General features: G+C 27.4%; 1 protein-coding gene across 1 annotated transcript in view; it reads left to right on the plus strand.

Moving 5' to 3' along the window:
- LOC107442085 (kinesin heavy chain) overlaps nt 1-16,151 on the plus strand; it is a 59,372-nt gene extending 43,221 nt beyond the window's left edge. The window contains exons 17-27 of the mRNA XM_016055554.3: nt 1,050-1,167; nt 1,255-1,429; nt 2,220-2,321; nt 3,189-3,249; nt 4,466-4,645; nt 5,446-5,582; nt 8,351-8,430; nt 10,617-10,692; nt 10,784-10,824; nt 14,284-14,364; nt 15,637-16,151. Coding sequence (XP_015911040.1) covers nt 1,050-1,167; nt 1,255-1,429; nt 2,220-2,321; nt 3,189-3,249; nt 4,466-4,645; nt 5,446-5,582; nt 8,351-8,430; nt 10,617-10,692; nt 10,784-10,824; nt 14,284-14,364; nt 15,637-15,659 — 1,074 coding nt within the window. The 3' untranslated portion in view covers nt 15,660-16,151. The remainder of the gene's footprint in view (nt 1-1,049; nt 1,168-1,254; nt 1,430-2,219; nt 2,322-3,188; nt 3,250-4,465; nt 4,646-5,445; nt 5,583-8,350; nt 8,431-10,616; nt 10,693-10,783; nt 10,825-14,283; nt 14,365-15,636) is intronic.
- The last annotated feature ends 924 nt before the right edge of the window (nt 16,152-17,075 follow it).

Below are 17,075 nucleotides of genomic sequence, written 5' to 3' on the forward strand. Positions count from 1 at the left end.
CGGATCATGGGTTAGAGTCTCCTTTATGTCAGACTAACCCTGGGAGGTAATCATGGTTTTCCTGTCGATCTAACGCAAATGCGGGTTAGATTAATCAAAAAGCCCTCTCCGAAGGCTAATTTCTCCCAATGCTCGATCCAGGAGTTCCCTTATCTTTTGAATTGGGTTCAAAATTGCAAGGCTACGGAGTTGAACATGTTGGTTGCCAACCCAAAACTGGGTCGGCTGTTCAACGACGGTTAAAATTAAAAAAAAAAGACAATATAATATTTATTTTTCAGGAAAAAAATACCCTTAAGCCCCTAACTAAGTATTGAGTATTTCATGAAATTTTTATGATGAATGTTCGGTTTTAAGTATACTTCCTGAAATTGTGTGAATAAGGTATATTTGAAAAATCGTTTAGATTTAAAAAAATATCGTTATTTATTTAATTTGTAAATTAAACTTTAATTTTCATGCATTTTATCTTAATGTGGTTATTAGAATAGAGAAGCTTGACAAAATTTTATAATTGCTAATTCAAGTGGATGTTTTAATGTTTCAACAATCAATTTGTAAAATTCTTCATAAAAATAAAACTTTCTTTTATACATTTTATTGGATTTCAATATTTACCGCACATAAATGAAAGAATTTTAATTGTAAATATTTCTGGAAATGGTTCGTTTGCGCATTTTGGTAAGTTAATAAGAGCGTTTTTGATTTTATTTTAAACTTTTTGAGAGGTAATAAAATTTTCAAATAAATAATACATTCTAAAGAGGACTATTACTGCTGTGTATTAATTTCGAACTAGAAAGTGTTGTATCATTGAAAAGAAGCTAGTTTTTAACTCTAAACTGTGCAATTATGAAAAATTCAGAAGTGTCCCTACTTTAACAACTTCTTCTACGAAAACATTGTTCTTTGTTTAAACAAAATAGCAACAGAAATTAAAATAAAAAATCTAACCTTTACCTACATTTTGCAATTGCTGTAGAATATATAAACATTATTCTCTTTGCGTCAGTTTATCATTTCTTTAAAATCTAATTTTCTGTAAACAGTATGAGGCTAAAATGAAATCTTTACAAGAGACGATGCGAGACGTGGACACCAAGAAACGTAATTTGGAAGAAGCTGTAGACTCTCTCAATGACGAGTGTGCGAAATTGAAAGCTGCTGGTAAGTAAGTTGGAAAAAAAAAAACATTGTGTAAAATAATATTCATAAAAGTGATGTATTTCAGATAAATGTTTGCTGTATTTACAGAGGAGATGCATATTATGAGCTCCAAAGAAAAAGAAAAGTTAAAAGATTCAGCTGAAAAGATGAAAGAGGCCTTAGAACTGCAGATTGAAAAACACAGAGAGAATCATCAGAAGCAACTCTCCACTCTACGGGATGAAATAGCAGAAAAAGAAGTTCAAATTGACAAATTGAAAGAGTATGTAGTTTAAACAGATAGTTCGCTAATTTAAAAAAAAAAACTTGTGACAGCTTCAAAATTTTTTTGAACATCAGTTTTATGATTTGTTTCTTTAGTGAAATGCATAAACTAGGGGCAGAATGAACTGAGAAATTGATTTCTCAGGAATTATTCCACCAATTATATTCAAATCTTGTATTTTGTCTCTTAAAATTACAGTTCTTAATATGATGTAAGAATTGTTATACCTTACAATGCAAATTTTTTTTGACTAATATTAAATAAAATAATAAATTATAATTAAAAGTTGCTTTTGGCTTGGAGTTTCTTTTGGAAAACGAATTTTGTAACTGTATGCAAAAATTTTTCGATTCACTTAAAAATTATCCTAGACTTTACGAACTACGTAAAAAATTAATCATCTATCCCCTATTTTCGTGATTTGTTCAGAATAATTCAACACTACAAACACCTGATACTGGTGAATCTCAACTTCGGAAACATCTCTAGTTTTCTGTATTTCTGGAATGTATATTTTTTTTAATTTAAAATGAAAATATTCACATATAGTTTAGCTCATTTTATCACGTGAAACTCAAGCTCTGTGTTACATTTGAGTAGATAGAAAAAAATTCTTGAAAATTAAATTTTTTCCCTGCTAATTCGTTTCCGAGTACTATTATTTCGTTGAGATTCTTTCCTGGTGCTGTTTACGCGAGTACACTCTTTTTACGATTTTTACATATGAAACTAAATGCATTTTAACACATAAGATGCATTCGTTTTACTGATTAATACTGTTTTACAGCATGAATCAAAAGCTATCTTTAGCTCAGGAACGACTGCAGCAGGAATATGAAAAACTGAAAAACGAAGAGAATGAGAAGACTCAAAAACTGCAAGAACTTACGTAAGTAATGTCTGCCTTACTATTTATGTAGAAATTAATACTCTTTTTCCTATATCAATTATCTGAAATGGAATTTATATCTATTCCGAAGAAAAACAAAGTTAATGCTTTGCAAAAGGTCAGCTTTGTGAAGAAACTCATGATTTTTATCTTAAAAAATCTAAATCATAGTTATTTATTTTTAAATATTATCCATAAATATTATCCATACAAATATTATCCATACATAAAACATTATCCATACATTATCCATACATATCCATACATATGAAAAGTGATCTGATTTTATGGAGAAAAAAAATCACTGGAAATTTTCTGGAGAAAATTGTTCCATCTAAAAAAAAGTTGTTTTGAAATAAAAAAAATGAATAAAAAATTTTAAAAAAATATTTCGAATTTCACGAGTATTCTGTAAACTTGTAGAGAATCTGTTTGACTCCTCATTTGAGAATTCATAATTTGAGAATAGATTTTTCAGTTGTTTTCTTTTATATGAAATGCGTATATCGATTTTTATCGATTTAAATATAAAGATTTCCTTCGTAATATTGAACGTATTTTCTTAATAGAAACAAACGATACCACGCCAATTCCTACTTTTTTCCTTTTTGTAACTAAATATTTTTCTGAATAGCAATATTTGTTTTTTTTAATTAGGTTATTTCTTATACTGATAAAACTCTTGGTTATATGTATTATAAAAAAAATATTCACTAATATTAGTGAAATGCTATCAGAATTCTCTTGCATATATTATTTGATAAATACTTAGTTAAAAGCATTCATAAAAAGCATGCATTGTAAAATAATAAAAAAATAGTATTAGACTTTTTCAACTAATATATTCTTTCGGTTTCTAATTTTAAGGTTCTTAAATGAAAAGAGGGAGCAGGCTCGTCAGGATCTGAAAGGTCTCGAAGAAACTGTTGTAAGTATTTAAAATATTTACTAAAAGAACTCATAAAAAACTAATTACAAGAATGTACTTGAAATGAAAACTTCATTAAAGGAGGAAAAGTCGACATGTTTCGAATGTTCGAACACGATGCTCAATCTCAATACAATAATACGTAAAATGATGAATCAGAGCAAATTAGAAATAATAAGAATCGACACAGTTTTCAACGAAAAAATCGAAAGGAAATAATGGAGAAACAAAACAAGAGATAACGCGACTGCCGAAGGAAAAAAATTGGGACTAGATGCATTTCCATGCGGAATGTAGGATCGGGGGAGGAGAGATCAGTATATATTAGAGCATCAGCCATCCCAATAAAATGAATGTTTGTTCCTTGAAATACGTAATTCAAGTCAAATAATGATTAAACAGTATTATTTCGAAATTTTAGCTTTCATTTTTGAAAATCAATGATTATGTCTAAAAATTTGGAAGTCTTGCAAATTTAAGAGCAAATTTTTCAAAAAAAAAACGCGATTCTGGTTACCAAGATTTGCGCTTAAAAACTAGGATTATAACTTCAAGAACAAAAAAGAATTATAAAAATGTGTATCAAAAGTATTAGAGAATGCTCTACTAGTGAAAATTCCGAAATCAAAAATTTAATCTAAGTAGAAAAAAATGTTTCTTGAAATACGTAATTCAATTCAAACAATGATTAAACAATATTATTTCAAAATTTTAGCTTTCTTTTTTGAAAATCCTTGATTATTTCTGAAAATTTGGAAGCCTTGTATATTTTAAGAGCAAATCTTATAAAAAACGCAAGTCTGGTCACCAAGATTTGCTCTTAAAAACTAGGATTATAACTTCAAGAACAAAGAAAAATTTTGTAAAAATGTGTATCAAAAGTTTAGAAAACGCTCTACTAGTGAAAATTCCAAAATCAAAAATTTAATCTAAGCCAGAAAATATACGTTATTAATTGTATATAGTTTATGTGTTATTATTTTAAAAATGATGTAAAATCAAACACATACTGTTATTTTTGTAGTGGTTGCATTTTTTAATCATTAATTTGATAACGTTTATATATTGTTCCATAAATCCATATGATATGTTCATTCCCAATAGACTATTTTTATTTAAAAATTATAATTCGGCAAATGGAATTGCTTCGATTTTTTTTATGTTGAGTATGTATTGTTGTACGTTTAAACTGATTTCTCCTTTATACTTTTTTAAGCTAAAAGAATTGCAGACACTGCACAATTTACGAAAGCTATTTGTTCAAGATCTTCAAAGCAGAGTTAAGAAATCTGCTCTGGGCGAAGAAAATGAAGAAGCTAATGGAACACCTGCTCAGAAACAGAAAATTGCCTTCCTGGAAAATAACCTTGACCAACTCACCAAAGTTCATAAGCAAGTGAGTAACTTAAGATTTCAACAATAGAATTGTTGAAAATGTATTGAATTATTATGTCAGTTTTTACTGTCTTTGCGAGTGTGATACTTTCAAAATTAGATAGTGTATGCAAAAAAAAAAAAAATTGTCATGACTAAAAATTTCTAATTTACGATAACCTGAAGCCCTGAAACCGTTTTTATTCAATTAATACCTGAAATGTATTACTAAACCATTCATTTAATTTGAAAGTTCTTATATAGAAGTGCCAATATAAGCACTGCTTTAGGTCATGTGACAGGTAATGATATTCTGTGGTGTTTGCATAATAATCGTAGCTTACGATTTCTGTAATCCTGATTCATTGTAATCGTTTATCATAATTGCTTGTAAATATGGTTGAAACAGTAATCGTAAATTATAATCATTCATGATCACAATTACTAGCAATTTATCATTAATATATAATTATTATTGTAAATTTTAGTTACAATCGATTTTTGTGATCGACTCTCAATTCTAACTTGAATTTTAAAGTTAGTGTTTTTTTTTCACTCTTGGAATAAACTTATAAAATTTTTTTGCAATGTATAAATTTCTTCAATCGATAAGAAAGGCGAATTAAAAATTGAACATTCCCTGAAACATGGTAAAAAAAAATAAAACTCAACTCAATCAGTTTCAACTTAATACTATAATGACATTTGTTGCATCTTCTATGTACATTATATTAAAGATATTGTAATTTCTTTTGCTTTAACTGGAATACCTTGTAATTTTCTTCTCTGATTCTAAAAAAGCAGATAACTTTTTATTCCCAGCTTGTAAGGGACAACGCCGATCTTCGTTGTGAATTACCAAAATTGGAGAAGAGACTGAGAGCCACCATGGAAAGAGTCAAATCTTTGGAGACGGCTTTGAAGGAAGCAAGGGAAAGTGCTACACGGGATAGGAAGAGGTAATCAAAATAGCATTCAAAGAGTTACTGTCATTCAAAAGGTTACTGTACCTGAAACATAATATCAATACCAGCCTTTAATTAAAATATACCAACATATCTTAGAGGACATACCATCACACATTAAGGTTAAATACCGATGATGTGACTAAATCCCAAACAAAAAACTTTTCAAATTAGGAATTTTAAGAACTACTAGGTCGTTTATAAAATCAGTTTGATAATAAAACGCAGTTAAAATCAGTTTATAATACAGTTCAAACTTAATCGTACTAAAGTAGCTAAAATTAAGCATTAATGTAACTAAAATTAAAACAACTGAAATTAAGTATTAATATTTCAAAACCTCTAAGCACTTATATTATTATATTTCGAATAATCAAATGTTCCCATTTGTTGCAAAGGAATTGAGAAAAACAACTGAAAAAGTTTTTTAAAAAACTGTACAATATTTGAAAAAAAGGTCTAAAACAATATTCTCTAAAATTTCTTAAATGAGCTAATTATGCATGTTAGAAAGTTTAAAAGTGTCAAAATTCGTACTTGTAATCCTGTTGTGATCACTATGACAGCATAACCATCAAACAATCAAAACAATATACCAAAGTGCATTAATACTATCCAGAGTTTTGGTAGTGAAAAGTACTAAAACTGAAGTCTGCAAAATAATTAGCTTGAGGTAAGGCTTTAAATCACATAAATTTAAAGTTTTGCCCAAGAGCAAATACATATTTAATTACCGCACCAATATTTGCAATGCCTAAATCGATAAGTAATGCAGGCGGGATTTTCTTCTTTCTCTTTTTGTTCATCGGTGGGCATTTAAAAAATTTTTCTCATGACTCTAAAGAATTTTCATGTTTTTTCTGATTAAGTTCTTCATAATTACTAATATTCTTATCAATATTTTTGTTTTTGTCTGTTATTTATTTTTAGCAAGATTAATGCGAACTATTCTACTATAGGTGAGACTTGAAATATTGTAGAAAAAGCAATACTTCAAGGTTAGGTTTTTCGCAATTATAGTCAGTTGCTATTAACTTCCAGAACAGAATGTCATATTCATAACAAAGTACGGATTCTACATAAAAAAATATGAATTCCATATTAAAAAAAAGATATGGAATTACATACATAAAAAACTTATGGTATTATATAGAAGAAGTATGGAATTCTGGAAAGTGTGTTAATCCGTTGTAATAAGGATAGTTAATATACTTAAAAAAATAAACCTTTTATTGTTAACTTTAGTTTCGAATTTTACATATTGTGTTTAAGTTATAAAACTTTGATTAAAGAATATTACAAAAATTATTTCAATGGTTATAAGAATTTAGACTCACCAATATAGTGGAGAAGTTGCAAGTTATTTTATAAATAGCTTCTTTGCATTTCTAAGAACAAATATTGTTTTGCTTTTCAAAATTTATATTTGAAGAATTAAATATGAAATTTTATTCGCTGCTTTTAGGCATTATTTGATTAAAAAATCGTCTGCCTTTAAATTTATGAGAATAAACTTTAGACATTAAATGCTTAACCTATTGAACGTATTTAAAAATAATTTTCATTTTAGCCTCATTATTAAAAAAAATTTTAATTTTCGATGTTAGAAAAATTTGATTTCATAATTAGGAATTAAAACACAGTATTTGAAATTAATTTAATTCATAAGAATCTTTAACTTATTACTATAATTAAATTGGCATCAAACCACACTTCCTAGAACGGTTTTCAAAACTAAAATAATTCAATGTTCTTTTTAATTTGTAGTTAAGTATTACTTGATTAAAATTAAAACGAAAGTATTTAAAATAAAATATAAATTCTGTATCTTATTATGTCTTAAGAAAATTCGAAAAGACTGTAGAGCTTATTATAGTTTTGAATTAGAGAACTATCTACAAAAAAAAAATTTTTTTTTTTATTGTTATATAAGTGCACAAACGAAAAGATATCACACTGAATAACTTTTGTTCTAATGATCGGATTTTATGTCGTTTATTAATGTTATGTCGTGTTGAAACATTTAAAAGAATATTATCCGAATAATTAACCATTTTTATTATGCATTATGAAAATTATGAAAGCAAAATTTAAGCCTCATAAGCGAAATATAGCAGCTAGATTTTTAAGGATTATCAATTCGAAATTTGCACACAAGAAACAAATTTCAATTCACCTCAATTTCTTAATTTGTTTTTTTAAGCCGCATTATCGGTAATCCGTTTCACTGTTAAATTATTTTTAAAAGTAAAAATTACTTTAATTATTCATTCTGCCCAATTGTAATACATATAGTTTCTGATAATCTTGATTATTTAATACGACTCACTAAAATAACTCGATTTAGTCATTAAGTGATACTTTGGAAGTTATCAAATTTTCGAGTTTAAGAATATGTTGTGGTCGATTGTAACAATAAAACATACATTCACTCTGAGTCTTTTTAAATAAACAATTTTTACGTGAAATTGATTTTTATTTTTACAGTTACCTTATGCTTCTATACATCTCAAATAACACTTTAAATTCTTAAAATACTACTTAATTCTCTTTCCACTGAATTCTTAAACTATGCCTAAAATCTAAATTGGTTTAATATGCAATAAATATATGCGAAAAAAGGAAAAATTTATTAACACTATCAATAGAATATAAACGCGATATGATATTGATAGTTGCATTTAGTTGGAATTTTCGTTGCGTAAAAATCCATAAAGTAGAAAAATTTACCAATTTTTGATGATATTTTATTTTGTTTCTAGGTATCAATACGAAGTGGATCGCATTAAAGAAGCTGTGCGACAGAAGAATTTAGCGAGACGGGGTCACATGGCTCAAATTGGTAAGCAGTTAGTTTTTCTTATGCCTCAAAAAGCTCTTTTTTTTGTTTACTGTTTAGCTTACGCAATATTTAAATTAACTTACATATTTTATTCACTTACAACTTAATACAAATTAATTAAACTAAACTCATTTTCTTGTTTATTAATCATTCAATTTGTAAAACAAGAAATGGAAATGCTATTCAATAAAATTTCGAGCTGTAGTTAGGAATGTTGTTTAATATTTTTAGTTTATCTTATTCCCTTTCAATGAAACTGTTCATAACATAATACTGTGATAATGGCAGTTTAATTTATCATATAAAGAAAGTTTTAAACAGCAAGAATTAGTAAAACAATTATAATTATTTAATTTCGTTTTATCTTAAAAATCGTTCGAGTCACCGCTGCTTTTTCAAGCGTTTAACTTCACGTAATATTTAATTTGCTACGCAAAAATATATCTCTTTGAAATTGAAAATTACGACAATGTGTAAAAAACAGTACTGGGATCACTATAGAATAAAGAAGAAGATTAAATACCACGCTGGCCACTCTGCTGGTTACAGAAATGCAAATTGCAGAATTCAAATTTGACTTGCTGAAAGGGTAATTTTTATTCATAAGCTTCACGAAGTTTTCTGAAATTCCAATTTGCTTGAAAGATATCGAAAATTTGCATATATATAAATCTGACATTCAAAAATTAGTTCCAGAATTATTAACTGCTAAACTTGGATGAAAAAAATACCGTATGAACCAACCTGCAGTTCACAGAAATGAAGTTAGAGTTGAGATTTGAAGTTCTGAAGAGGCCATTTTCATTTATGAACTTAACGTGAAAATTTTTCTTAGAATTTTAATTCGTTTGAAAGTGTTCCACTTTCAAGTGCATTTTTCTAGAATTTTTTCACATTTAATAATTACCATTTATTTATTGTTGTAGAAAAAAAAAACTCCATCTTGAGATATTCATTTTATATGCTTGGGCGTGACTTGATGTTTAAAGTAACAAATAAAGGAATTATAGAAATAAAAATAGGAGAGTGAGAGATTATGTGTTGTCAGATTTAAATCTTAACATGTGAATTAAAGACTACAGATTGATAAAAACTGTTTTCCTTTTAAACTGTTATAGGAAACAACGTGATGGTTATATAGTGTTAACACGTAAATTTACTTCACAATTATTACTGCCCATTCTGTATTCCTAAGTTTAAATACTTGTACAATTGATTATTTTCCAAATGCAGGTGTCCTTTCTTTTCGTAATGATTAGCATATTAACCACTTGTGCTTACACAAAACTGCCATAATTATGTATTTTGTAAAAAAATTATTTTTGATAGCTATTTTTTAAGGAAAAAAAACAATGATGAATGAGAACAAAATTCGAGTATTGGTTTGCGGAGCCTCGTCGTTTTTTTATATACTTTTTATTTTATTAAATTAAAACAACATTGCAATAAAAGAAACAAAGGTAACAATGTAAATTATTTTTAAAAGGCAAGAATCCATATTTTTGGCACAGTTAAAATTTTCTTTTATAACTAAAATAACACATAAATAACTCATTCCTGAAAGCGTTTTTTTTTTAAACAAATAGAAGAAACTTGGTAACAATGGAAAAAAAATGCTTTCGATTTCCGTTTTATTATTTTTTTCTACCATTTAATTTGCTTCTCCATTTTATTTACATAAATTAATTCCATTTTACGTTTAAGATAAGTAATTGCTCATGTTTTCCATAGAAAAAAATTATATATTATATAATTTTCGTAATTTTTCGTAATATTTCGTAATTTTTTAATATTTATATAAAATTATATAAATATTAAAAAATTACGAAGCCACAAAGCATAAAAAATAATTAAATAAGTAAAAAGGATTTACCTTTTGCTGTCACATTAGCCAGCATTTAAACGATAATTTTCGAATGAAAAAAACGAAAGATTCGCTTATTAACTAATTAGTGTGAAAACTACACTCAAAATAGTAGCTAAAAAAGTTTAACAAAATAATTAAAACTAAAAATTGTCCTCAAAATTAAGAAGCGTATCTTGGAAAAAACTGCAGGTGTGAAAGAATTTAATGGAAAATGTTATAGGTTACAGAATTTCCTAAGGAATTTTTTTTATTTCTGTTATTCGAACATTTCTAATATCATAATTGCGTTTTAACATCATCTATCTATTTATTTATTTAGCCAAACCTATTCGTGCTGGTCAGCCTCATCTTGTGGGTGCTAGTTTTAGAACTGGAATTATACCTATGTTGAATATGTAAGCATTGTTTTATTATTTTCTCAATGCTCTTTTGTTTGCTGGTAACAATTAATATTTTAATATTATCTTTCTTCTTCATATCTTGTAGTGCTAATCTCGGAAGAAATGACAACAGGAGGACTTTGTCTGGTAAGTGTCACATTTTGAGATATCTGAAATCTATTATTACTTTTTTAGACTCCTGTTTCCTAATGTTAAAATATTAAAAAAATAAGTTACACAAATATTAGTAATATAAAATTCTAAAAGCAACTAACAAGTAACTATTTCAAGCAACTAACTAATGCTGCAACATTCTGTTTAATAGTTAAGAATTTAAAACCAATTCGAAATTCGCGGTTTATGAAATGATTGGGTCAGTTTCGTGACACGGAACCTTTGGAGCCCACCCCACAAATTTTTTTTTAATATAAAATATTTTTCAACGCTGCACCGACAATATTTTTTGTAACTTTTACATTAAAATAAATATTGCCGTAAAATATACGTACCGAAATTGAGAATTTTGTGAATTTTAAGTAGAACGATCAAACGACGTTCAGTAAGAATGCTCTCTAAGGGTGTAAAAATCGTAAATTGTATTTCATTATTCTTTAAGATTTTAATATTCTTTTTATCGTGGGTAACTTTTCTAATAAAGATATTTAAAATATTGGTGAACGAATTATTATTAAATAAAGAATAATGTCATTGCGAGAAAATTATGAGTTATGACATAAATCAATCGAAAAATCATCAGTTGAACGATTGACAATTGTTAACCATTAAACGATAAACTTTTCAAAAGTTAAAGAAATTTGGAGCTCTGTCTCCAGGAACTGACTCCTTGACTCGGAGTTTTTGGAGCTCGCTCCAAGATGTTCTGACACTGCCTTTTGGAAATGGTCAAAAAAGTTTTATCTGGTTTAATGTTAGGAAAGACATGGTTCCCAGTAGAACACCGAAGTCAAGCATCACTGGCTGCGGTCAGTAAGCGGGTGGGTGACCACTTTAATCAGCCTGCTTAGGGACTGAGGAGGTGCGGTATCGGTTCTCGTTAAACTGTTCTACCATAAAGTGCAGGACTTCGAGGGCAGGTCACTTGACTACCAAAGCAGGGGTGCCATCCCTCCGTAGAGGATCAAAATTGCAATAGCATGTCTTCGGATCATCCTCATGGATGTTTCCAGACGCCAATAGCTGATTGTGCAACTGTAGTGCGACGTAAATAAAGTATCTACCTACCTAATGTTAGAAAAAGAGCTATTCTATCCTTTTTTTGGTGTTGCTTTTAAAACAAACTTTTCATTTTATGTAATATATTTCCAACGCAACACTGATTGTATATTTTTTTGTAAGAAAACATCTAGAAATAAGGAATCTTATTAGTGCATTTGAAGCAGTACGATCAAACTAGATTTAGTAATAGTTGTTAAATTTCAAACAAACGCGAATTGTATTTAATTATCCTTTAGAATTTTAAATTTTTCATTGAGGTTTTTTTTTATAGAATCGCTTAAAATATTGTCAAAAAAATTATTAAATAAAGAATGATGGTGAAACCTATGAACTAGATCGTACTAAAAATCGACCTCCAATCGATTGTTTACTTTTCAAAAAGTGAAAGAAATGGGAGCGGGTTACAAAAACTCCGCGTACGGGACCACATCTAAAATATGGAGCTTTTCTTCTTGCAATTTCAGTATTATTTTAGAATAAAATAAGGTTTTAAATTAGCTTACGTAGCAGTATTCTGGAAGTTTTAAAAATAATAAAATCATATTTTATTCTTTTATAGAAAATATAATTGCTTAGTTATTAAAAACTAGTTAAATATAAAGCTATGATGGTATTAAATGAAATTATTTTATTTTTAATATGTTCAATTGCTATTGAGTCTGTCTTAGTATTTTTAAAATTTACTATTTATTAATTTTTTTATGTAATGATTACTGCAATGTTGCCAAGTATATTGAACTAAGATTTTAAAATGAACAAAAATGTAATTACGTAAAGAACAACAAATATTGATTTTATAGTGATTTACATTATAATTTGTGTTGTTAAAATTTTTGAGCAGATATATTTTTTTAAATTTTATGCCTTCATTTAAAAATGCTCTTTCCATATTCATTTTCTTGGACCGAAAAAAAAATATTTTTTGGCTAAATAATTATTTAACATAATAATTATACTTTCAAATATCTTCGAAACCACATTGCCTGGCTTAGTATATCGAATTATATTGTAAACATTAGTTCAACACGCCTACTGCCACATGCCTTTAGAGTGAAATATCCTTCAGGCCACGAGTACCGCTGTACGAAGCGTATTCTGCTAAATACTCCCATCGATATTTTAATAATGCGAGTCTGGTGGTCACAGGAATAATATCTCGCTCCATTTCCTTCCATGGTATCATGTCTGTTTATCTGTGTCCCTTGCTTCGCATCTGTTTCTCATCTCGCCACTTTATTCGATCAGTTTGAATCTTTACCGAGTAAAGAGGATTATAACTTAAAATCTTAACTCTATTTCGTTGAAATTTCGAAAAGAAAAATGGAAAACTTATTTCCTAGTGAGTCAAATAGCAGTGAACAAGAAAGGTTTTATGCGGCTATAAAGTCTAAAAATATTTTAAAAATAATTGACCAGCAAAAGCATGAATAAAAGTAAAAATATTAAACAATAACGGGCTAACAAAAGCATGAATAAAATAAAATAAACACATAAAGAGATAAACAATAAAATAAAAGCAGACGATAAAATTAGAATGTCTTTTTAGAACAACAGAGTTGTTGGTTTGTTAGAAATTAGTTTTGTTTTTGAATTTGAGTTTTCTTATAATCCGTTACGGATTTTTCTAGTTTGTTTTATAATATTTTAACTATCCCGTTAAGGGTACTTCATATTTGTTACTGTTTGAGAATAAAAGTTTTTTATACAAAACAGAACTCTTATTTATATAGCTTGATGCGTTACAAGGCTCACAATAATTTTCTTAATAGATCATTTTTGTATGACTTTTATAATAATTCAATAGTTTTGTTACTTCCTGTGAAATATCTTTTCAAATAGATGCGAATATTCTCCGCAAGTAGTCATTTAAGCGTCACCGGAATATGGGTGACGTGGCAGTCACGGTATTAAATAAAGAAAAACATGACTTTTGACTTTATTTTTAGTTCGGGTAATAAATTTCAAAATAATTAGACGCTTGTTTCATAATTGCGACCTGCTACTGCTAAGAGTCTCCCTTCCTAACAGCATTTAATACTATAATGTTAAGTTATAATGTATTATTGTTAAAAAAACATTCTATAATTATATAATTTTATCAATGTTAAAGTTTTAGAAACATTCGTTATGATAAACATGCTCACAATTTATTAATAAACATTTAAGTAATCATTTTTCCTCAAAAAATATTAACAATAGCTATTTTCAAAAATGGTCATTAAATTATATAATGAAGATGAAAGTAATTAAATTGGCGAATCTCTTTAATTAAAAGTCCTTTAAATTATATGTACTAAGATTCAATTTCTCATATTTTTATTGAGTAAACTGTTCTTTTTTCGTATAATAATTATTAATTATTCTTTACAGAAAAAATAATAAATGACATTGAAATCACTCCGATGAAGTCTTTTGAAAAGATATCAAATGAGAGAAATTTCATGGAGAACGGTAATTATATTTTGAATTACATTTTGCACACAAAAAATATACTCTTTGTTATTTATAGCTGCGTACTTTAAAAAATATTAATTAGTCATTAGCTTAAAAACTGCCGAGGCATAAGCTATACTAATATTTTTCTAAAAAATTCTTTTTATTATTTTTATAAAAAGTTATTCTCTTTTATGTTTAATTGTATTTATTAAGTCAATTTTTAAATAATAAATAATTTCTTAAATTTTATTTTTCAATTTCAAGAATAAATTTTCTTGAATTTTGAAAACATTTATCTTAAGATACTCTTTTTTAGAAAATCGTTTTATAGTTTAGTAATTAAAACAAAAAAAGAATGTTTCATCGGAAAAAATTAGTGTACAAGATATGTTTTTAAAAGAAGCTTTCATTATGTCGTTATAAATAATAGATAGCTGAAACCCTACTCTCCTCTGTACGCGTTTTTTTTTTGTTTTTATTTTTTTGTTAGGGAAATGGGTTGATTTAAGGGGGAGAATTGAATTTCTTCTAGATAGGTATATGAGGTTTTGTCTTCGATGCATTTTTTTACGTCGAATTCAATAATACCTATCTCAAAATGATGGAACAAATAGGTGAGAAGTTATCGGTGTATTATATACAAGAAGTATAATTCTGTACTTGTACAGAATTATACTTTCAGAGAATACAGAATTACAGAGAATACAGAATATTCACCTCATTAACGCATCTGGCGTTGCTATCCAAACAAATGAGGCATTATTTCCTAGGAATTTTTATTTTATTTTTATGTTTAATCGAATAAGAACATCCTGAGTTAAACGAATGAATAATTCAAAAAGTGAAAGTGAAGTCAAACATTTAAAAAGAATATTGTCGAGTACTTATGTATCCTTTTTACTTTGCTATCTAAGAACTATTTGAACACATAAGGTACATTTTCCGCTGTAATTTTTTTCTTCTTTTTGCTGGGTTGTGTGAGATAAAATTCGAGTCAACAGTTTAAATAGTTAGTTTTTTTATCAATATTCAATTAAAAGTTAGTCTTTATGAATATTCTTCATTTTCTCATTTTCAATTTACACTAAGTGACGTCATCATAAGTAAATAGCGGCATTTGTCGATACAAACGCGTGACGTCGCTTACAGGTATCCAATTAAATCTGATTTAAATCCCATGGTTAGGCACGTTCACTTTACTTATGCAAGCACCCGATTGTGAATTGTTTTAAAAATTTCTTATGTAATACACATTTTATAACACTTATTTTTTTCTTATTCTTTCAGCTGAAGAGATCAATGTAAGCTAATGAGAAGAGCTTTGTGATATTAAAACCATTTACTGAACTGTTAACTCCTATTTAAGTTCCATAAATGTCTATTAGGAAATCAACACTCATAGATACATAATTCCTTATAAGAAGCTTTTTTAATGCAACACTTGCCTTAGAGTATTGCACTCTGTTGAGTTCTAGTCATCTGTCTTTGTTTATTCCAAACGTATTATTTATAGTAATGTACTTGTTATAAAATAAGTATTGAAAATTCTCAAAACTAATATCATTTTGAAAATAAAACGAAATCTGATTTTTTTATCGTTATTAGTAATATGAAATGGCAGATATCCAGGTAAAAAAATATCGTTTTTTTTTCATTGTTGAGATTTGTTTTTTTAAGCTATGTTAAACTGTGATAATTATACAGTACTTACTTGAAACTGAATTTTATTTTCAATTCTTTTTAAATTTTCTAAAGAAGCAATTATTTTCAAAAACAATGACTGAAAACAAAAACAATGACTGTTTTTACTCTGAGACTACAGAAATAATAATCATTTCGGGTCAAAATATTTTTATATGATACAAGAATAATTCTGTTCCTTTTCAATGTTTTATAAATTGTTTAGGGAAAAAAATAGATTTTATTAATTTTAAATTAGATAAAATCTTAAAATATTGATTTTAATTTATTCTATTATTTAGATTACTTGTTTATTATGATGTATGTTAAATTGTTATTATGTGTGTTAAATTTTTATTATAAATTTATAAAATTGTGTATAAAATTAAAATTTATCTTCTTTTTTATATTGCTATTTTTCATAGCATCAAACAGTGGAGGCTTTTATGGTTCTACATTGTAACTCGAAAAATCAATCCTGAAATTTACAATTTGGATTAATTAATATTTTGTTAACTATTAGAACAGGTATATATCTAATACAAATCTTAACACACTCCAACGGCTATTGTGTATTAAAAATATCTGTTTTGCAGATTATGCACAATACGCAATCGTTGGAAGGAAATCAATAGATTCCCTTTTGTTAGTGCTTAGCTATATTGTAAAATGAAATAAATCTGCGGCCTATGTGACTTAAGAAAATAAATGTTGCTGCTTCAAGTGCTGTTTCGGTGCTTCTTATTTTAATGAGTGGTATTTTTTACTGTGATCCATTGTTTCTGTAACTACTGTAAATATTTGTGTATGTATTTATTATCTCACTCTTTAAAGTATTTATTTTGCACTACATCCATTTGTTTATTGTTAATATATCGAGCATTTATTCGAATCGCAAAGTGTCACCTTAGTCACGTGTAGTACAGCTTGTACATGTTGGTCTGGCAGTTTTTATGAAGACATGGGAGATCTTACAAGGGGCCAGCTTTAAACGTATCATTTATGGTACTTGACAATTATTACCGGCTGAATGGCAACAGCTGAGC

The sequence above is a fragment of the Parasteatoda tepidariorum genome, chromosome 4, assembly GCF_043381705.1.
Source record: "Parasteatoda tepidariorum isolate YZ-2023 chromosome 4, CAS_Ptep_4.0, whole genome shotgun sequence".
NCBI lineage: Eukaryota > Metazoa > Arthropoda > Arachnida > Araneae > Theridiidae > Parasteatoda > Parasteatoda tepidariorum.